This window comes from Aphelocoma coerulescens, chromosome 2, assembly GCF_041296385.1.
Source record: "Aphelocoma coerulescens isolate FSJ_1873_10779 chromosome 2, UR_Acoe_1.0, whole genome shotgun sequence".
Taxonomy (NCBI): domain Eukaryota; kingdom Metazoa; phylum Chordata; class Aves; order Passeriformes; family Corvidae; genus Aphelocoma; species Aphelocoma coerulescens.
This window is the reverse complement of record NC_091015.1, coordinates 155101916-155124403: the sequence shown is the minus strand read 5'-3', so window position 1 is coordinate 155124403 and position 22488 is coordinate 155101916. Positions and strand designations below refer to the sequence as shown.

Sequence of the window (22488 nt, the reverse complement as noted above, 5' to 3'; positions counted from 1 at the left end):
GTGGCACTCTTACAGAGGGGTCAAGCAGCCTAGAAAATAAAATATAATTAACTTTTATGATTCTGAAATGTCAACATCATCTGAAATGAGTTTTTGACAACCAATGGCTGTATTCTGGCTTTTTAGCGAACAACCATTAATTATTTTGAAGTCACAACACCTTCATTTCCTTAATCTTCTGCAGAAATAACATTAGAATTATAATATCAGCAGTAAATTTTATTAAAAATATCAAGAATATGTCTTAATTGAAAATTGATAGTTACAACCCCCCCAGTATTTAGCAGTTATTTTAGAAACAAACATAAATCAAAATGGCTAACTTGCTGATGCAGTTTCACAAACAAAAGTGATCAGCTCATCTTCAATCTTTGTAAAGGCATCAAAGTCATCCACAAAGAAGACATGTCTTTCACTGGGCTTGCTGCCAATATTAACTAACTCTGAATAGTCAGCATCAGCCACTCCAATAGCAAAAAAGCTAAAACCTGTAAGACAAAAAAGAACACTCTTGTGAGTCATTCATTTAGAGAGTGGTAATACAATATGAACACAACTATATTTGTACTGGCTCCTTTCCTGATTAAACACAAATGTGGACATTTTATTATTATCCTATAGCACAAGAAAATTCACTTATGTAATCTAAAATAAAGGTAATACAATCTCTGTGAAATATTTCTTCTTGCTATTTATGATTAATTAGTTAATTAAAGTTAAACCTTAAGCATTTTCTTGAAGATATATGACTACTCAGTAGTTTAAAGTTTTAGCATACATTTAAATGCTTTTCTAATTTAATGTTATACTGTATTACACAAAAATATCCAAGTACATAATAAATACAAAGTAGAGAAATTAATTTCCTGTAGGTCCTTTACAGATTTTTTCTGTGCCATGTGTTGCTATATATAGGATTTCAAGCCACTGCTGCCCCACGAGTGAACACTGAAATAAATGCATTCTCATTTCATCAGCAACTTAACTGCACTGGTTGAATCTGTTCTATATATTTAGCATGAATATTTTTCAAAATTTGGGCCTGGCTTAAAAGGTTTAAATGAAATGGAAACTGTATCCTGAATGTTTCAGGAGCAACAAAAGAGCTGTAAGTTTTCCTTTCCATAAGAGATGAAGGGAAAGACCTCTCTACATCAGTCTGAATATAGTTAATGGATAGACTGTTCTAGCATGGCTCAGTCACAAATTTACTCCTGTCAAGCAATATTATGTTTAAGTTTGAATGAGGATCAGGGGCATTCATCACCTTCTGCAGAGCTTTTAGCATAACAAAACTTTGACTTAATACATTATAAAAATATCTTCATGTCTCATTCAAGATCAGCACCTCTTTGTGCCAGTGTCTATCACAGATGCCCATCAGTACCTGCTCCAATCTATCTGCAGCCTCATTGTACAGCCCACTCCAGAGGAAATGGGAGAGGGGAAGTCGTGCCACATCCCAGCAACCGAACCCTCACAAAGTACCATCTTCTCTGGAGGTCATTCCCAGTCTAGTAGCTGATAATGCAACTGCAAGACTTACCTGAGACATGGACGTTTTTTGTTCAGCTTAGACACAAACTCCAATTTATTCATAAATACACGGTTTTCTTGACTGCTACTTAAAATAAGTTATGCAAGCCCACTATTTTGTCATATGCTTTATTTATGAAGCCACTACACTCAGCATCTAGCAACAAAACAAGGACACAGCCAAGCTGGATGATTATGTTTGGTTTCAGAAATCAGTGAAATACTCTGGGAACTTCATAGTTGTCAAAGCTAAAAGCAAATAAAAGGCACAAATGTAATTTCTCCTTAGTCACCTCACATTTAGAGGAAGATAGCTTTTTTCTTCCATCCTTTAGTTTTGCCCCAGGTGGCCCACTGTGCCCTTTGCGTTTTGATACAAACTTCTACAACAAGTAATCCAGTTCTTAGACACACAACATGGTGCAGCTGCTTAAAGCCCTAAAACTGAAGCCTTAAAAAAATTCCTAGAAGTAATTAGTGTAACATGAGAGCAGGTCAGAATCAGTGTAAGCATTTTCAAAGGACTTCTTGTGTAGAAAACAAAATAGTTCAATTTGCTCATAACCACAAAACTACACTTCATAGATGACAACACAGATTCTCAGGATCATATTTCCCAACTTCTTCATTCTGGGAACAATTCCATTGACTGCTACAAGATTTTAGCACTGCTGCCAAAATGAAAAATAATTCCATTAATGACCAAAAATATCCAGAATTTAGTCATATCCTAGGGATATTCTGTCTTTCTCAGAAATTGCTGTTTTCTTTAAAATCGAAAATCTGGAGTAAAAGTTATCCTTACCTCATGCCCACACTTACGTAGATGTAATTAACGAGAAGAAAAGAAAATGTGAATTGTTTTAAAAACTACACATTTTACCATCTAGTTGCATTTCTCTGGAGACTTTGTTCACATCATCCTGTGATCGTCCATCAGTAATGACAACCAAAACCTTTGGAATGCCCCTTCTCATGCCTGCCTCCCCTGTAAACAAGATTTCTCGTGCGTGTTTAATGGCTCTGCCTGTAACACAAAAATTGACATTGAGTGTAATATAAATCTGATTTCTACCAGCTTCTCATATCATGTGTTAGACATATATAAAAAGATAAATCCATTGTGTCCTGACTAGTCTGTCAATTAGTTCATTCTGAGGTTACTAAAATCAAGATTTAGAAAAGTTTGATTTTGACTTTAACGTTTCAAGTTCTGATGGCTTCAGCCATCCATTTTTCAATCCAGAAGGTGAAGATCGTGAACGTGATTTGTGAGGGTGTTCTGGTTTCAGCTGGGATAGACCTAATTTTCTTCTGAGTCACTGGTACAGTGCTGAGTTTTGGACTCTGTAGCAGGCTAATGTTGATAATGATGTTTTGGTTGTTGCTAAGCTGTGCTTACCCTGAGTCAAGGACTTTTCAGTGTCTCATGCTCTGTTCCTGAGCAGCTGCACAAGAAGACTAGAGGAGAGTGTACACAGGACCACTGACCCGAACTGGCCAAAGGGATACTCCATACACAGAATGACATGCCCAGTATATAAACTGGGGGAGTTGGACAGGAGAGAGAGGCCAATCCCTGCTCAGGGATGGACTGGGCATCGGTCGGGGGAGCAACTGTGCTGAGCATCACCTGCTTTTCCTGGGGTTTCTCTCCCTTTATTTGTTATATCCCTTTTAATTACTATTATTATCATTATATAGTGCTTTATTTCAATCATGAAACTGTTGTTGTCTCAGCCCACAGGTTTTACCCTTTTCTGATTTTCTTCCTCATCCCACCAGGGGTGGGGCAGGCAGTGGGTAAGTGCTGTGTGGTATTCAGCTGCTGGCTGGGTTAGAGATAACAAAACTTTCCTTTTCTGGACTGTAGGGCACTGTCTACATTAACAACTGAGAGTGCCGTTGTAGTAAATGGAAAATTATTTTGATAATGCTGAGTCTGGGTGCAATGCAACAGCTGCAAGAAATTTCTGTGCAGTCTGAAAATAATAAAACATATGGTTTCCAACTAAAACAGATTTTAACCCTTTCAGCTGTCATCTGTAATTTTTTTTGTATCAGAAAGCTATCTTAACGGATTAATTAAAATGCAGCCTCATTCAGCTAGGAGACATCTTTCCCCATCCCAATCTTAAACATCCCACAGAGGATTAACTGTCCTAGCTTATGATCAAACAGACCTTGCACTCTCTCCAGTTTTCTACAGGCTCTGCAAGCTCCCTCCCACTCTCTCCACTTTCTCAATTTTCTGCCCGCTTGCAAAGCTGATTTCATATTACTCCCCATTCCACCTTCCACTACCCCCAAATTTATTTGCTTTTGGCCCCCTTGCTCCTCTCCCTGCTTCCCATATCCTTGTTATCACTGTTGGTCAGTGGGTGAATATGCTGCAGTAGGGGCTGAAGTGTATAAACTACAGATTACAAAGATTTCCTAATTTCAGAGCTCACATTTCATCTCCAGTGTGGAGATACCATGTTCTCACAGGTTTGGCAGTGATTAATTAAACCACTTAGCAAATGGGAAAGAAATACTGCACAGAGTAGCAAGGAGAAAATCTGCATTACAATCACGACTTCTCTCACCTGTTTTTGTGTTTCCTCCTTTGTAGGCTATTTGCTGAATAGCTTCAAGAAGAGTTTCTTTTGTTTTGTATGCATTCAATTTAAATTCTGTCCTGGGATCATCACTGTACTGAATTATTGCCACCTGTGAACATAGAAGATAGAAGTACCACCCACTGTGTAAGCAAAAAGTAAGTGAATCTGACCATATAAAGCAAGGATTTATCTTGTAACTTTGCTTCATCTTTAAATTGAAGACAGATTTTTTTTTTTCTCTTTAAGAAAGCTTTCACTAATAAAGTTTAATTTTACTCTCTGCAACCTTGGCAACCATCTAACACTTTCTGGTTTCATTTTGCAGCAAACAGGATGAGAAAAGTAATACCCACTTTGGCAGAAGCACTCTCAATCAAGCCCAAAAGCAAAATCCTGGTTACAGCTGCTCACACGTGTACAGTTATTCATACTCAGAACTGCTGGGACTTAATTCAGTCTCCACAAATTAATAACTGCACATAAGTAACTTAAGCTAGGGAGCAAGACTGAAGCAAGTAATAGAAAATTCAGGAACATATTTTGAAATATTGCCTCTGTCAAATATGACACTACATGAATTAAGACCCTGTATTACAATACTGTACACTAAACCCCTACAACTCACAAAGCATATATTGAACTTCATATTCTGTAAGTGGTGCCCCTGGTTTAAAAGGAGCTCTTATGTTTAAACTTGTGACAAATTTTCTGAAGCACCATTAACTATATTCTGGAAAAATAGCTGTATAGCAAGAAACAGTATTCTTCAGGGTTTGGACAAGTTCAAATTAGTTTCCAATGAGATCCCAAACCACATATTATACAGGTAACACTTAAAACAGTAACATATTTGCCAATAATCTGTTCTGGAGCATCTCTCTAAACAAATACATAAATGGAGCCATCATCGTAAATTTTATTTCAAGCACTGTAGATTTTGTAGAGTGTGTGGTTTAAAATAACAGAACCTTTAATTTTTCTTTTCAATGCAATTTTTAGCTTATTTATAAATAAACCTATAAACTCACTACAGTGAGTACCAAAAGAATTAAGAAACTTAAATATCATTAGAATTAGAGGAGACTGAAATGATATGTAGCCTTCATGCTACCAAAATTTATATTGTAAATTTTAACATACGGTGTGCATAAAAAGATATTGAAAAAAAGATACTGACCTAGAGCAGTTTATATTTTCACAGGAACTGTGAAATGATGTCAGTTACTTCTTGATTCATTTCACTTCTGGTCTAGTCTAAAATACCCTGTCAACTCCATGCGCCCTCCATGTCTGTACATGCTGATTACCTGTGTTCCATCAGGACCAATCTTATCCAAAGCTCCCACAGTGCTATAGAGGAAGTTAATTATCTTATTGAAATTGTCATCTCCAATACTCCACGACCCATCCACCAGGAATGCCAGATCAGCTTTGGCTGCTTTGCACACTGAAGAAGAAAAGCAAGAATTTTGGAATTACAGCAGTGCCTCAACTCCTCATGAAACCTCATAAATCATTTAAGAAAATGCAACCATCATGAAAAGCCCTTGTTTAATGTCAGCTCATTATGCTTCAGCCAACAGACCTGCTGGCATTGACTTCAGTGCAGGTGTAGAGCCAGCTGAGCTCTGCAAGGGAGAATTGTCTGCACTGATAGATCCTATCACAGAATACACTTCAATGGTTCTTTAAAGTCTGGCTAATCATTTCTATTTTTATAAACAGAAGTAAATTTACTTTTTTTAAAGTAAAATCACATATGAGCTTATACAATGCCAGACTCCTGGCAAGACACAGTAAGCAAGATGAGAAAATTTCAACTGTGGAGGTTCTCACTGGGAGACTATTCCATTTAAAAAGTTGCCCAAAGGCCTGCAGTGTCTAATGTCTAATGCACTTCAACTGCACTATGTAGGAGCAATGCAAGTTTCACCCATCTCATTCCAGCATGTTCTTATGCAAAAAGGCCTGCAAGACCTCTACATTTGCTCACACAAGGTGCTCACTCTTTCCTGGGAACTGGGAACCTTCAGCACTTCACAGAAATCCAAGTCTATTGCTTGAGGTCAGAAGCAAAGTGTCTCAAAGCAAAGTTATGTTTTTCAACACATTTCATCTTGAAGAAAAATGTTAATCTAAATCCAGAGAATAGGACAAGAAAATAAAAACCTGTATTTTTCATTTTCTGTTGATTACTCCTTGGACAACAACAAATTCTCATCATCTGCTCCTATGCAGTTCTAAACATATACACACAAGGTCTTTTTTCCCTGTGCTTATGGGTTAAATTCTCAATTTCTACATGTCAGTTTGGTCCACCGACTTCAAGCTGATGTATTTGATCATCAGTCTCCACCAATAATGTTCCTCTCAGAGAAATATTATGAAACTCTGTACAAAACACTGCATGTTCAAATAATAATAAAAGGAAGTCTGCATTTAAAGAGGAGAGACCGAACATGGCCCATACTTTTCACATTACCTAAAGGAGACATATTTAAAAATAATGCTGCTTTTGAAGTTTAATTATCCTAGAATGTCTGCTTCAGTTGCAAAATACATATGGTTTAGGAATTTTGGAAAAAGGAAGTGTCACATGTATTAACCATCCTTTTGGCAAATTTTAACAATATAATAATGACATCAGATTTTTGGCTCACTAAATTTAAGCCAGCTGCCTTAACAAAATTTCTGTAGCAAATGCATTGTGAGATCTGCTCCCCACAGGTCTAAAATACCATCAGAAGCAGAAAAAAATGGCACCAACACCTTAAAATTACTAGAAATTCACACATGCACTCACACGCTTACCCTCTTTTGCAGGTGGGATTGTAGGTGGTGGAGGTGGTGTTGAAGGTGTTGTTGGTGGTTGAGTAGGAAATGGTACTGGAGAAAAAAAAGAAAGCATATTCAAACATGATTAAAAGCCCACTATCTTTAACAAACACAACATTTTCTACTCATCTCCACATTAAAAAAACTCATCATCTCTAATCAACTAGTTATGCAATTGGAGATAAATGCAGGTGAGTACATGCAAGAAATGCCACCTGAAAAAGAGTATTACTATTACCAAACAATTAATGGCTGTATATTCAATGTGAATGATACAATATTACAGCCAAACTACTGGAACTGCCCCTTTTTGAGATTACCCAGTGTAATAGACCACGTGGCAGCCCTATTCTTGGCCTAGAATCCTTAATTCAATTTGAAAAAGGTCAGTGTCCTTTTCCTTTCTCACCAAAGCCAGTCCTCCATAACAGAAAGTAGATCTCTACTCACCCTGGAAGGAAGAAGGTCTTAGTCCTGCAATCCAAAATGCAAAGACAGAGAGCAAAAGCAAGCCAGTGCCTGCACTCAGAGCAGATCAGAATCTGCCCTGATGAAGACGTTTCTGAATTGGACGAAAGACCTTGTTACATTTCCAGACAGAAACACAGCTCTGACCACAACTCTACAGGACTGTGGCTCTGTTGCCTGCAGCAACTTCTACTAAAGTTACTTTATAGAGTTTCTGCAAAATGTCCCTCACTCTTCTCCTGAAAACTGACTTTGGAATTTCAACCTTGCAGAGACCTAGGAGAATACCCAATTATTGACTGACAGCTTTTCTGAATGCAAGTGCTTTATTTAGTGCCTTTCAATATAGCCCAGCTGAACTCTCAGAAGTAAAATGCACATGCATTGACTTCCACAACTCTATGGGACGAAAAGCTTCCCTTTCGTTCAAGGGGTTTTTTCCCATTTTTATTCAATGCATTTATCATATGAAGCCACAGGTGACAGAAATCAGTCCTTCAAGTAAGACTAAACTTGTTACTTGCTGTAACACCTAAGTTACATTTATAGGCAATGGAGAGAGTTAGATATAAAAGCCTGAGAAAAGGAACCTACATTTGGGAAAGATCAGTGCAAACAGGATTCATTACATGTCCACATCCCACTGCAGCTGATGGGGGTTTTCCCATAGGCTCCAACCACAGGAAGGGCTAGGACTCTGAAACACCTACAAGGAAGTAGTGCCCAGGACCAGACCCATTTAGAAAGGGTCACAGCTGCTGTAAGGGGACTTGAAAGGCTGCTCTCAGCACCACCAGTCACCCTGAAGACTGTTCCCCTTTGAGGTGAGACAATAATTTGTCTGCATCACAAACCATCATTCTCAAAAGGACATACAGTCCAAGGTGTGCTCTTCCTCATGTTTCCTAACTCCCTAAACTGCAGAGCACACTAAATACAATTCCCCAAAATCCAGGAGAAGCTTGGCTTTTTGCTCACTGCTCAGAGAATGAGCCCTGGACAATGAAGAATTGGAGTCATGCACCTGGGCAAGTTTTTCCTGTGTGAAACCAGAAGTTTGGGATGAAAAGAGGAAAAGTATAAACACTTTCTACCTGAGAGATGGGGAACAGCATTGTGGTGTATAGCAATATAGTATGAGAAGACAGGTAATGCTGAGATTGGAAATGGGCTCAAAGACAGATAAACTGTTCATTCTAGTAGTCCTATGTTTTATTTTGCAGTATTTTGAACTCATGACAGCAGGATCTTGCCTTTGTAAACAGCTGTGAGTGGTCTGGGTTATTTTGTCTGTCTGGAGTAATAATAATAAAAAAGAGGTCTGAGTGGTTGGTTTGTTTGAAAATACTTAAGTAAATTGGGTTTCAAGGTCCCATTTAACTGTAAATTATTCAAACACCAGTTAATTTTACTAAATAACGAGAACTGCAGGACACAAAACTTTCTCTGTTTGCTTCATTTTCCTGTATTTTTTACCCCGAAGTCACAGATATTCAGAGCATCCCTTAACAGGACTTTTTATGAAGAAAGCTAAACCATTCTCCCTATTTCATTCTCTTTAAGAAGTCCAACAGAGCTGTTGAATGTGATTTAATAATTAATTCACAGCAGTGGTGTAAGAATTCTGCGCCTCTGTGGAGGAGTCACAATGCAGTTGAAAAGTTAATAGCTCAGCTAAAGGAAACTGAGTAGGAATAGCACATGTGTGGGCAAAGGGCAGAACACGAGAAGCAATCGAGCATTTTTGCTGCTGGCTGAACTCTGCTCTGTTTTACTCACACGTTGTCTCCATGATGCTCACAGCAGGTCCCTCAAGCTCCTGAAGCTGTGTATGAACACTGATTTTATATTTGGTTCCAGGCATCAACTCAAAGAAACAATGTCTAGGCGTCCCTCCACCAAGATTTACTTCTCGCTTTTTCCCATCTGGAATTACAAAAGAAACCATCTTTTTTTACTGTTTTATTGAATAGTGTAATTTAAATCATAAATAAGAAGGGTACACAACAGCATATGAAGGGTAAGAGGTTGACATAAGTTAATAAACTACAGGCTGCCTTACTTTTGGTAACTGACCTCTGTGCAGAGGTCTCTGTAACAATTCATTCTTCATACTAAATAGGAGCTGAGGAATGTGTCAAACATCTTCAGGAAAAAAAGATTAATTTTGCCCCATGCAGTGAAGATAATAAAAATCACTAACACTGTCATGAATGGGCTTTGGATCTAGTCATAAATTTCAGAGTCTAACTAGGAATTGTTGCATTATGTAATTCTATGGCATTGTTTGTCTACGCCTCTGGTTCTCAGCATCTGTAATGTGCTTGGTCACAGTAAAAGAGACTGAACTAGATATCATATTCCAGCTTTCACTAGTAATCACTTTGCAAGAGGGTTAAGGAACAGCATTTACATGGTTCCAAAACTGATTTTGCTAAATTCTGAACTGGAAAACACATTGACAATAGAAAAAGGCCGAGTACTGGAAATAGCATAAGGCATGTTTTAATAACAAGAAAAATTTTATCACAATTTAAGATCTGCAGCAGGAAGAAGTGAAATACAAGCATATGATCTCACATTTTACAGAATATATAAAAAAGGACAGTCATTCAGTGCTTATCAGGTGTTACACTAGTATAAAACTAATTGATCACTGCCTGAACCAGACACACACCTGATCTGACAATCAAATTCCTTCAGGATAGATATTAATAAGAAACATTTGTTCACATTCTAAGTTGTTCTGCTCACATTTAGGTGCTTTCAGCTCAGCTAAAACAATTCTAGCAGTTCTATATGGAGAAAGTAGAATGTTGGCTAGGTCCCAGATGAGAGGGATGTCTGTGCTGCCTTGTGTGAGCCAAGATCTCTGCTATCTGAATACCTTGTCTGTATTCCAGGGCTTCAAATAAACCTTATAACCATCCACTTGCCATTCCACAGAAAGGTCATTACTTTTTTTGCCACAAGATTGGTATTATTGTTCATTATACCTTTAACATAGCCCATTAATTGTTACTAACTGCACTTCTCTCAAGTTATCCAAGGTTTTAACTTGCTGCCAGTCAGAACACCACTGATGTCTACTTGGGATATGAGAGAGAGTTGGTGTGCACAAATACTGACTTCTCCATAATGTCTTCTGGCTACACCCGAGAATCAGTGAGGCTGAAGAGGCTGTAATTTACCCTCTATAGAGGCAGTCCTAAAAGCATCAAGACACTTTGTGTGACTACATAAAACTGTGTCACGTTTATCCATATGAGTAACATTACTACTATAAGCTATAATGAAGCATCAACAGAATGAGACCAAACAAAACTGGACATTGTTCTGATTCTGTGGGCATGGTCTGGATTAATTCAGAGCTTTCCTACCCTTCTGCCCTCTTCTCCTGTCTATCCTAATCCTACAGAGCTACTGCTGGTGGTATATTTACAAACTTTGATGTATTCAGTTCATCCTTTATCTGTCTTCTGTTCCTCACACCAATGAAAAACTCAGGTAATCACCTATCTTCTACTGATAGATGAAAGTCCCTTACATAAAAAGCACAAGTTATCAACATGTGTTTGACATAAAAGGACAGGGATGCTACTTCCAATCTGAAACTGTCAGTGTGTACACAACTCTCTTCTGTCCCTCATTTCCAGTATGTCAGGAGCCAGTCTACAGGTCTAACTGCATACAATTTCTATGCAATTCAATTCTCTGGATTGAGATTCAATTCTCTGCATATTGAATTATTTAGTAACTTACCCACGAGTGACTCTATAACTACCCTGTATGCAGTAGCATGTCTATGAAGCTGCCACTGAGCACACAGACTAGTCATGCGGACTTGGTAGGAATCCAGGTTTGTCACACCCAGAAACACTGAAAATTAAATATCAAAAAAATAGTTTTACATCTCTAATAAGACATACAAGAAAAAAAAAGACAAAATAATTACAGTGAAACCAGTGCCAATTAATTTTTAACAAATAATTTCCGTAGTTGCTTAAAAACATCAAGAAAATCTAAAGCAAGAATTTAAAAAAGAAGTGAACCTTTAAAACAAAAGTTTAGAGCTGTAGGCAATTTACTTAAGACTAAATAATGAACGCTGCTAAAAAGTTCAGTTATTACAGTAAGTATAAAATTATCATAGTAACACCAGCATTTCTGTCAAAATCTAATTTAAAACTGAGCTTTAGCTATATAAAGAGCAAATAATCTTTTATATATATGGAGCTAGAAATATTGCACTAAATAGACTTTTAATTAAGGAAATTTACATCTACTACTAATCAAACATATTTTTGGCTGTTAAAGCATATCTGCTTTATGATTCCTGTCTTGCTAATGTCCAGCAGATCACTTTAAAGCCTGGTATAGTCTCAAAGAAAGAGAGAATTTCATTTCAGGGAATCAGTTTGCACATAACTGAGAAAGTCTTCCACATGAAAATTTATTCAGGGAGCTGCAGAAAGCCATAGTTGTAAGGAAAGCTGGTCTATAGAGACCTGAACAGCATGAAATCATTCTTACAGGTTTTGGCCACGCCTGTTAGGGCATCACTGAAGCCTGTTGAGTATGAAGCAAATACTTTAACACTGTACTCCGTTCCACTGAAGAGATTTAGAATGAGAATGGTATTAATATCATCTCCTACAAAGGTCTCCAATGCAGGACCAGGAGCTGCAAAAAATGAAATAAATTAGAAAAAATTACACATGTTCCTAAAGTTACTGCTATATTTTGCTGGGGTTTTTTGGGGTTGGATTTTTTTTTTTTTAACCATACACAAATACAAAGACATACTCCTCAATCTTGCATGGATAGAAGACATAACACACTTGGGAAATTCAGCAGTGGGATTCATTAAGGCAGAGCTAGACACTGGCATCTGTTAAGACCCTTTTGTTCTGCTTCAGTGACTTACTACTGCTCTAAATAGGCAGCCAAATATCTCCCCAGTTTGATTGTGTGCCAGGACCTACAGGGGGGACAGCGGATGCCAGCCAGCACTACAGTCCCTCAGGGCTTCTTATACAACAGCATCATTTAATACTGTGCAAAAATGATAATGAAAATAGAAAAGAATGAAACTTCCCCAAATCAGAACAGCAAACAGCTCCTTCATCACCTCCCCTAGTTGTTCTGGATACATATCAGAAACCAGGCAGCAGGATTGTCTTTGGACAGTATTTTAGTCCCTTAACAGTCACACATCTGTGATTTGCTGTCAATAGAGGACCCTGTTTTTCTACAGAAATTTGAAAGATTCTGTATGTCTCATCTGCTACAATGTACAGGTGGGCAAAGGATGCAGCATTCACAAAATGGACAACGAATAAAATGTCAAGTGTCTGAGAAGAAATGAAAACCTTGTGTTGTGAGGGGAAGGAAGTTGAGTAGGAGAATACAGAAGACAGGAATATGAAGAAAGCAAACGTAGTCTCTGAAATAGAGTCATGGTAAAATGATGTAAAAACACAGACTGAGAGCTGGAATTAATCAGCTTTAGGATGGGAAGTCTAAGGGGAAATCTGCTGCTGCCTATACCTTCTCATGCAAGGTGGTAGAGAAGATCAAGACAGAATGTCTTCTGAGACAAACAGAAAAATGTAGGAGAGAAAAGACAAATTTTGTAACATGGGAAATTTTTATTAATGTCTTGGGGTGACGTTATGATGCGTATCCCATATCGCTGCCTATATTTCTTAATTTGGCCAAACTGGAACAAATTATATATTAGCAAAGATACTTCCAGTACAGTAGTCAAAAACTGGAAGAGATTCTTAGAGCAGTTTTAAAATCTCCATCCTTGGAGATACTATAAACTTGACTAGATAGGGTCCAGCAAAACCTGTTTCAAGCTGGTCCTGTTTTGTTCAGGGAGTTGGACCAGATGATCCCCGGAGATCCTCTCGAACCTGCATCATTCTGTGATTATGAAACTTTCATATTCAAAAATGAGACACCAAAGTTAATAGCACTTTCAAGGCTGTAACTGCAACTGATAAATTTAAGAACAAAATTGAGCAAAAGATGATGTCCACTCAGAAGAGATCACAGAAAAATCAGTCTAAAAACTCACTGTTGACAGGTTTGTAGACAACCCTGTAACCCATTGTTGCTGATGGTGGGGCATCCCAGCTGATACGTAATCTGTTGTACCACTCATCTGAGACACGTAAGTTCCTAGGAGCAGACAGGGGCACTAAAAGGAAACCAAACTGGGCTTTTACAAGTTTATCTCATACAAGCTCATACAGAAAAATCAAGATATGCAAATAAAAAGACTGTGATACCCAGTACTCTCAGATTTACAGGTAAAACTACCAGGGTGAAACCCTTAATCAAATTCATCCTTTGCATTACTCAGTGGATTAACTACAAGCTTTGATGAACAAACAATGAATATTTGAATTAATTCCAAACTTTGTCCCGACATTTTTTTTTTTTAATTTTCTTACTTTTGTTTCCTAAAACTGCAAAATAATTTAGAGATAATTTTACATTGTATAGTTTCTTCCAATACAAGTGCACTAAAGTTTTTAATGTACAAATCATGCTGTTTTGAACACTTAGTCCTGTAGAATGGAATCAAAGGGATTATTTACAAGTGATTTAAGTGTCTGCATAAATAGCACTTCAATTAAGACAAATTATGTAAATTAGGAGAATAATTCAATAAAATTATACTATCATGACTACAAGTGCACAATGAAAGGATTTTTTACAATATACAGTAGAGAAAAAGCTTAAGCTACAGATGAGTAACTTTTTGGTACTTGGTCAGAACTCTGGAGATAATGCAATCACTTTATTAAAAGTTCAGCAGCATTTCTAATGACCCTTAGAAAGTAATGATCTCACACAAAAGAAAATCTAACAGTACAATGGTTGGTTTGATAGCATCTCATCAGGCTTTGTTTACTTTACTTCCTGTATTAGTTGGCTTGCCCTTGGTGGGCTAGTTATCAAGGATTTACCAGCTTTATAACTGAGCAAGTTTCTGCAAACGCAGAGTATTTGAACATAAAATACAGCTTGTCAGTTAGGAGAAACCCATTGTTTATAAATCAATCAACTGAGATTAATTTAAAGTTCAGGTCATATAAGTAATGCAAAATAAGCCCCCATTTATACTAAAGTACATTCCTACAGCCAAGGAAAAAGGGCCACAAGAGTAAGTCTTTATTCATGCATATCCTGGCCAAAGACAGGCGGAAAGTTTGTACTTACAAGTTTTGCCAGGAGCTGAGACACTGACTCCTTCCCCATCAGAATAGATGGGGGTTATTGTAACTTTGTATTCTGTATCAGACAGCAGAGGGTGAAGTACAAGAGTGTTTTGTCTGCCTGGCACCATTACCTGGAGGGTCAGAAAACACAGAAACAATCCAGCTTAATGACTAGAGCCAAACCATTTTATCTTACATAGTCAGTGACAACACATTCCACTGGCATTGCTGTATACCTTGCATTTTCAAACATTATTGATGGTCTGCAGTAAAATAAAATCACTACATTATCCACCCTTTTAACAGATCTACTGTTATACCAAAGCAAAATAAAGGAATTGTTCTTATGGTATAACACCAATTTATATTAAACCTATAAGCCGCTGCAGCTCCATAAACCACTGGTAATGTTTGGACCATGAGTATTTTAACTATTTTACTGTACAGACAAAATATATACTCTTGTTGTACTCATTTTAGACATTTTTAGATTTTCTGAAGCTCATTAATAAAGGTGGATTGTTTTATTCTTTGGAGACAACAAATCCTCCTTCCCTGGGAGGAAGGAAAATCAATTTATGAGATCGGGAAGCATTGAAGTGAACAAGCAGGAATAAAACATGTTTGTCTTGTCTGCATCTAGTCTGGAGACAAGCAAATGAACGTAGCTATTTAGGACAGGAAGTAGGATTACATCCCACAAATCCCACAGGATCCCAAACTGCCATGAAACATAGGAGATCTGCAAGAGAAGTCCAACCAGGCAACCTGGTAGTAGAGCAGCTGTAGAAATTCCTCTGGGCAGTTTTGGTTCCAGAGTATGTTTCAACCTGCTGAATTAAGCACAATGAAAGGTTTCCCTATAAGCAGCTAGTTCTAAAACTCTTCAATAGATTGCTGTATTTTAGCCAGAGCCTCAAAAACCAGTATCACAACAGTGGTGGTAGGAGTGCCAAGCAAAGCCTTGCAATCACTTAACTTGCCAGTAAAATTTAATCTCAGAGAGCTTCCAAAGCCAGTATGGGAGCCACTTACAGCACATGGTGTGGGCATGGTAAAAAAGAGAAGCTAGTCCTATGTTTCCTGTGCAGAGACCTGTGCTCTGAAGTGATGCTGTTGGAAGCAAGTCCCACCAAAGTCACGTTTTGGACATTCCCTGGCTCATGTCCATTGTGTGACATTACCTATCACCTGAGCCAGCAACTACACATACTTGGCAAGAAGTTGAGAGAAGCATAAGCCCTTTAAACTCACAGGGGAAAAACAGAAAGTAAGTCCATAAAAGTGTTTTGTTGTTTCAAAGAAGACTGATGCATGTGATGATGGCAAAGTTTTGAAGCATATGCTCTAGAAAGTCTCACCAGTTTTAGCACTCCAGGATACATTCAAACTACTTCTAGTTTTGGCAAGTGATACAAAGAAGGAAACTTATCTAGTGCACCCAGGTGTTGAGACTTGTCAAAGTGCTTCATTCTTTGATCAAAACTGGACTTAAACCATTAATAAATGTTCATGAAAGATTTCCATGTTCCTCTTCCATACACATACATTCAAAACACACAAACTAACTTTCTGAAAAAGTTTTTTAGGATAGGGGATGCAAGCATTGAGAACTCTCTCCTCACCACATGTGCATAATCTTCTACAGACCACTATAGTTTTCAGCAGTGAAAAACATTTTTGGCTTTAAAGAAGAGAAAAAATGTGATCTTTCCAGTATGTACAGCACACCCAAGAACACATGCAGTTTAGAGCTTGACCCTTCTGTGTTCTATTACATTTTCTAGTCCCTGATTTTCAGCCAATTGCATCAAGAATTATACAGCTTATTAATATTTTTATGGAAAGGGAGGAATAACTGAAACTTATATCACTGAAATTAGAGCCAAAAACTTAAGCATTCACCACAGAACTGTCACGCTATAGTACATGTAAGCCCAAATGGCACAAAACTTTTGGGTTCTGCCTAAAAATGTACTTGAGCAAATAAACACTCCCCTAAAATTGAATATCTGTGTTGTTTTATTGACATCTGTTGTGCACCTCTCAGGTACTTGAAGCCGCATGATTAAAGTACATTCCTTCCATTAAAATGTGCTTAATTCTAAGTATAATCTTACATAATTCTTTTTTCAGTGAAGTATTTATGCACGTGAATAATTTCAAAGATGAAATGCAGTTAATCTGTTTGCTGAATTGTGACCAAAGATAATAAGGCTTGAGAGCGTACTTAAAATTAAATAATTTGTGGAAATAGAGCCAAGATACCTACCTAATCATGCAGTTTTATAATTTTCTTTAATGAGCTTTTTGAGTCAGCTCTAATATCCTTCTGATAGACACAATTTTAATACTTTTCCTACAGTTTTAATTTCATTTTAATATAATAGTCATTAAATACTAAAGCAGAATTACATTTCTACCATCCAACTGAACTAGAGAGCTGAAACAGTAAATCTGGGATCTGAATTTCAGAAAATTTGGGTTATTCTCAGAAGAACAGTACAGTTTGTACCATTATGCTGTGCAAGTTTTCCACTCTATTATATACTATATTAACATATAGTTGGGGCAAGTTCATAAAGCATGTTTCCCAATCCAAAAGACACCACTACACTGGAAATTAATTTTCAAGTTATAATTGAAAGAGATGGTTAAAAAGTAAGTTTCCAACAGGGTCTCATAAAAGTTGAACAAAACTAAAATGGAAAAAGACAGATTCATATTTTCCTAGAAAAAATATATTCAACTCCTCTTAATATTTTTTATTGAAATATTCTGATATAGGGCTAATAAGTCAGCTTCTAGAAATCAAAAAGAAAACCCACATTTTTAATATGGGTTTTGCCCTATGAAAAGAAGTGAGTCAAGTGGCAGACACAGAGGGAGAATGATAGGGAATATTTTTGCATTCTGAGATATTTACTAAAAAAACAACCTTGAAATACAATTTAATCTTTTAAATGTACCTACATGAAGACATCCAAAAATTTTATAACAGATTTTGTGGAAACCAAGCACTGAAATACTAAGTTTTCACCAATTTAAAAATAAAAAAAAAATTTAAAAGGCACTTGGCTTCACTGACTTCTGAAAGTATATCAAAAATTGTGAAATCTTAAAATAATGAAGCTTGGCCTTCTTATTTTGGGGGGAGGGTGCTTGTTTTGGTTTGTTTGCTGTATGCTCGAAAGACTTAATGCAGTACTTTTCATTCTTTCAAATATTTTCCAAAATCTTGATGGCCAGAAATTTTTCTGTGTAGGACAACTTTAATTTTGATCATCACATGGTACTGGAAAATACCAAATATTCTCAGGCACTTAGATTAAGAAGTGCTGTCCTTATTGTGACATGCTCAGGTTAATGAGAAGTATGAAAACTCTGCATTTGAACTTTAATTACATTACGAGGGGAGGGGAGGAGAGGAGAGGGGAGGGGAGGGGAGGGGAAGGGAGGGGAGGGGAGGGGAGGGGAGCGGAGCGGAGTGGAGCAGAGCGGAGGAGTAAAATTGCTGAAGGAAAACAAAAATTGCTTAAGACTGTCCTGTACAAACATTTAAGTGTCATTAAAACACAATCTCAAGATAGAAAAATGCCTAGGAGTAAATTAAAGTTAAATTAAAAATAAAAATCCCAACTTGTATGAATTTTAAAAATACAGGAAAAAGAGGACAGCCAGCTCCTCTTTTAACTGTGAGCTCATTAAACATCTGTCTGACTGGGCCTTGATCTTACATTTGACTGCTGTTGCCTGCAGTGCAGCAGGTGCTGTACAATTAGAACTTTGAAGCTCAAGCTCACAGTAATATCAAGTACAGATCCTTTACTAATTGCAACAAAAACTGTCCTATAAGAAGATATCATGTCTTAGCAATTATTAAACAAGCTTATGAAGGCAATTACAAAATCCATACAGACCATTCTTACCGCTTCCTCAGCACGGTCACCTTCTGCAGTGAGATAGGTCACTCTGAACTGCTGAACACTGTAGTCTGAAATGTCCCACGTCACCCTCAGACTTGAGGTTGTTTCATCATCTATGACAAGGTTTCTAACTCCTGTTCGAAAAACTAAATCCAGAAATATTTAATCAATATTTTCTCAATTATTATTTTAGATTTAATACAATTTTTATATTGTGCTGATTATCACCAAGCAGCTGCAAGCTCTACTGAAATCATGGTGGCTCTGAAGATCCATAGTGGGGCATATAGTTCAGTCATATTTGGGCTTAATAATATAAAAACTCTAAGCACTTATTAAAATAAGAGTCATCCTATACTTCCATTAACATATATTATCACATCTGCTTTGTTTATCTGCTTATCTTACGGAGCTTTAAAATAATGCAAGCTAGAATGTTACAGAAGAGAAATAATCCAGAAATATTGCTCCTTCAAAGTAAATTGTCTAATTACAGGGAAAAGAAAGAGAACATTCAAAACTAAACAAAATCCTGAAGAGTTTCCAAGCTCAAATTTATAAAGGGAAAGAGAAATTCTAGGGGAATTTTCCAAAGTAGTCTCTGTACTCCTAAGTAACACCACTGGTATCATTCAGAGTCCCTACCCTGTGTAAGGGGTTGGCTCCTCACCCCTGCATGGCTCATGCAGGAGGCTGGCCACACATAGAACGGGGGTGCAGACCAGTGTGAACCTCACAGCAGTGATGTGCCTCCCCTTCAGGAACATCAGCTCCTCAGCAGCATCACAGCTCTGCCCCCAAACCCAGAGGTGCCTGTGGGGAGCCTTAGTGCTTTGCACTCAGCATTTCAGCTGCTGGCATTTGCTCTGCTCACCTGCTGTGGTGGGCTCGGAGGCTGAGACACTGGTGGTAGTCACCGTGGTAGGTACCGTGGTAGCACTTGCAGCTGAAAAACAGGGCTCAGCTCACTAACAGCTCAACAAAACATGGAAGTCACAGTATTTTTCTTGTATTTCTAACTATGACAACGAAACTATGTGCTCACACCTACAAGTATCCCACACACTTCAGATATTTCAGAGCCTACAAGGGAATTACTCATTTAGTTCACTTTAGGCACATTTATTTGCAGGATTAGCACTTAGATGTGCAGATAAAACAATTATAAACTGTATAATCAAATAAGAATGCATATATTTTCATAGATTTCTGGCTGAACTATGCACAATAGACTTCCACTTTGACCATTTGTTAAGGTTGTCAGATTAATTAAATGGAAAGTTTTTTAGAGGTGTTTTACTTCTGTCCAAGTAAAAAACACAAAGTACACTCAGCAACACTGGGAATTATTAGCATTATTTGGATGGGTAGGGGCTTCTTGTCTTAAAAGAAGATTTAGAATTAAGCCTGCAGTTAAATTACTAAAAAAAAAAAAATTTTAGAATTTACACATAATACAGTTGTTTACTTATCCAATTCATATCTATAAAAAGAGAATAGAGCAATCTTCCTGAAATATAGGATACTGTTTTGATAATAAACTATGAAACAAGCTGGACATGATTATCAAGTTTTATATTTGTTACTTTCATGTCAATTTCACAGGAGGCCTGTGTAAGACTTTTGGACCATTATTTCAGACAAGAGTGAATTCACCTCTAGTGAGTATAAATTACATAAATAAGAAAAGGATATATTGAAAATGCCAAACAAATTAAATTCCTGTAAATTACTTCCTTTAAAACATTTAACACACATGCCTTCCAAAATCTGATATATCTTCTCGTAAGGAATCCTGTTCAAAGACTAAATATTAAAATGTAGGATGGAGCACATCTACCCAGATCCAGAGGTTATTAATACCACAGCTCAGATAGGGAGCCAAACCAGTATTTCGATTCAATGCCATCTACCATATAATTAAGTAAGAAAAGCAAAAACTAGTCAGCAAAGCCCTGGTGCTAAACCACCATGTTCTTCAATATTATAGCTACCCAAGGATGAACTGTGTTTTATATATATGTATAAAATCTAAATCACTTAAACATTTTTAACAATTACAATCAAGAGTTTGTCTTACATGTAGCTCCAAGAATAGCAACAACTTCACTTTCACTTTCATCATCAAAAACTGCCAGCAGAGAAACTTCATATTCTGTGTCGGGCAACAGACCCTCTATAACATGACTGTCTGCATCTCCATTTATGACAACCTAAGTTACACAGCAAGATTGAAGAATATCAGTTCTGCATCTCATTATTTTACATGAATTGACTGAAATGAAAGAAGGAATATCGATTCTCCTTTAAAATAAATGAAATCTACACTCAGATCTGCCCAAAAATTTATTAATATCCCAGAGTACCTCTGGAAAAAACACTTAATAATATTTAAAATGTGTAGTATTATGCTTTTACCCACAACTAATTAATTGCTAAAGCTGACCATATGCTTTTTTATTTGAAAAATCACTACAATTCAAAACATTTATCAATAAGAAGAGCATAACAGGATAGATTAACTTCCATTCATATTTCTGCCATTCAAACATTGTTATGACAAATGTATTCAGTATCTCCCCTGCCTTATAAAAGGCTGTTTCAATACCAGAACTGTAATCTCCGTTATGGTTCCACGCTTCTGAATGCAACTTGGAAGAACACCTGCTTCAGACTTGAGGATTAGGAGAGATGTGCTGACAATTAGTTTGCTATATGGTGTGAACTTTTAAATAGTAATTCTCCCCATTTCTAGTTATGACAGCAGCAGAAGACTGACATGTGCAATGTGAACTGTAAGCAGGTTTCACTTCAGATTCTTGTGTGCTTCATTTATTTTATTGGAAAGGATCACCAAATGGTGAGGAGCTGAAATGAAAGGGACTAAAACAGGAGATACAGGAGCCTGAGCAGTAATTCTGGTGAAATGGGCTGAGCAGTTTTGGGAATTGCTTTCAGGTTACACAGGCAGACACTACAATAAAACAACCTTTCTCTAGGTTAACCCTGACAAGTTTTTAAAGGTGGCCACTGTATACACAACATCAAAGTTAGACTTATAATGGAAATCAAACAATAAATATGTCCTGCATAAAATCTGCCACAGAAGTTCACAGAAACAGTGAATCACACTTCATTCTTTTAACTACCACAGGAGATTTCCTGAGTTGGTCTTGGGAAAAAGGGACCCATAACACCATCACAGACCTTCTGAACTCAAATACAAAAAACAAAAGCAGAAAGAAATGAACTGGGGCCCTGTCTTCTACAACTATCAAGTAATGAATCAGGCATCCCATGCTGCACACTTTCTGGCACAGAGTTTCTTGGGAAAATTTCAGGAACAAGCTTTGAGTGAATCTAGCCGTGTTCTAAGTAGATACATGTAATGCCTTCCTTTTCAATTCCCCAGTGCCTCTAGTGTGTATCAAATCATTATAAAATATCTATGCATAATTACTGTCTTACAAGTAACTTTGGCATACTTTCTGAAGCATCACTTCCTTTACCCTCCCCTCCCTGCTAATGTAGCCTACAAAAAAACAACACAAAGTGCTGAACTTTCAAGTGAGCAGGACAAATAGCAGCAACAAGCACACAACAGCATGCATTCTCTACTGTAACCTAGAAATACAAGGTCACTCTTAAATTTATTCTGGCTTTTTAGTGCTAACACCCAACTGAATGCTCCTCACCCATCAGCAGAGTGGGTGAAGTGAGATGAGAGGTGTGTAATTAACCACCATCCCCTGACCCCACTCAGCTAATTGGTAAGTTGGGTCTTGGGAGAAAGAGAGAGGGAGTGCATGTCCTTTGTCTGCATGACTGATCACTTAGCTGGGAAAGAAGCTTAAAGAAGCAACAGCCTGGAGGTATTGTGCTATC

At 37.3% G+C, this 22488-nt stretch overlaps 1 protein-coding gene across 7 annotated transcripts in view; it reads right to left on the bottom strand.

Moving 5' to 3' along the window:
- The window catches only part of COL14A1 (collagen type XIV alpha 1 chain), a 115161-nt gene that overhangs the window by 38369 nt on the left and 54304 nt on the right, over positions 1 to 22488 (bottom strand). For 5 of the 7 annotated variants that reach the window (XM_069005391.1, XM_069005393.1, XM_069005395.1 and 2 more), the window contains 13 exons: positions 20684 to 20816; positions 19478 to 19549; positions 18598 to 18749; positions 14679 to 14808; positions 13528 to 13650; positions 11976 to 12125; positions 11205 to 11321; positions 9222 to 9368; positions 6951 to 7025; positions 5447 to 5586; positions 4125 to 4248; positions 2420 to 2563; positions 324 to 488 (listed from right to left, as the gene is read on the bottom strand). In XM_069005391.1, the coding sequence (XP_068861492.1) occupies positions 324 to 488; positions 2420 to 2563; positions 4125 to 4248; positions 5447 to 5586; positions 6951 to 7025; positions 9222 to 9368; positions 11205 to 11321; positions 11976 to 12125; positions 13528 to 13650; positions 14679 to 14808; positions 18598 to 18749; positions 19478 to 19549; positions 20684 to 20816 (1672 nt within the window). The remainder of the gene's footprint in view (positions 1 to 323; positions 489 to 2419; positions 2564 to 4124; positions 4249 to 5446; positions 5587 to 6950; positions 7026 to 9221; positions 9369 to 11204; positions 11322 to 11975; positions 12126 to 13527; positions 13651 to 14678; positions 14809 to 18597; positions 18750 to 19477; positions 19550 to 20683; positions 20817 to 22488) is intronic. The other 2 variants (XM_069005392.1, XM_069005394.1) reach the window with 1 other exon arrangement.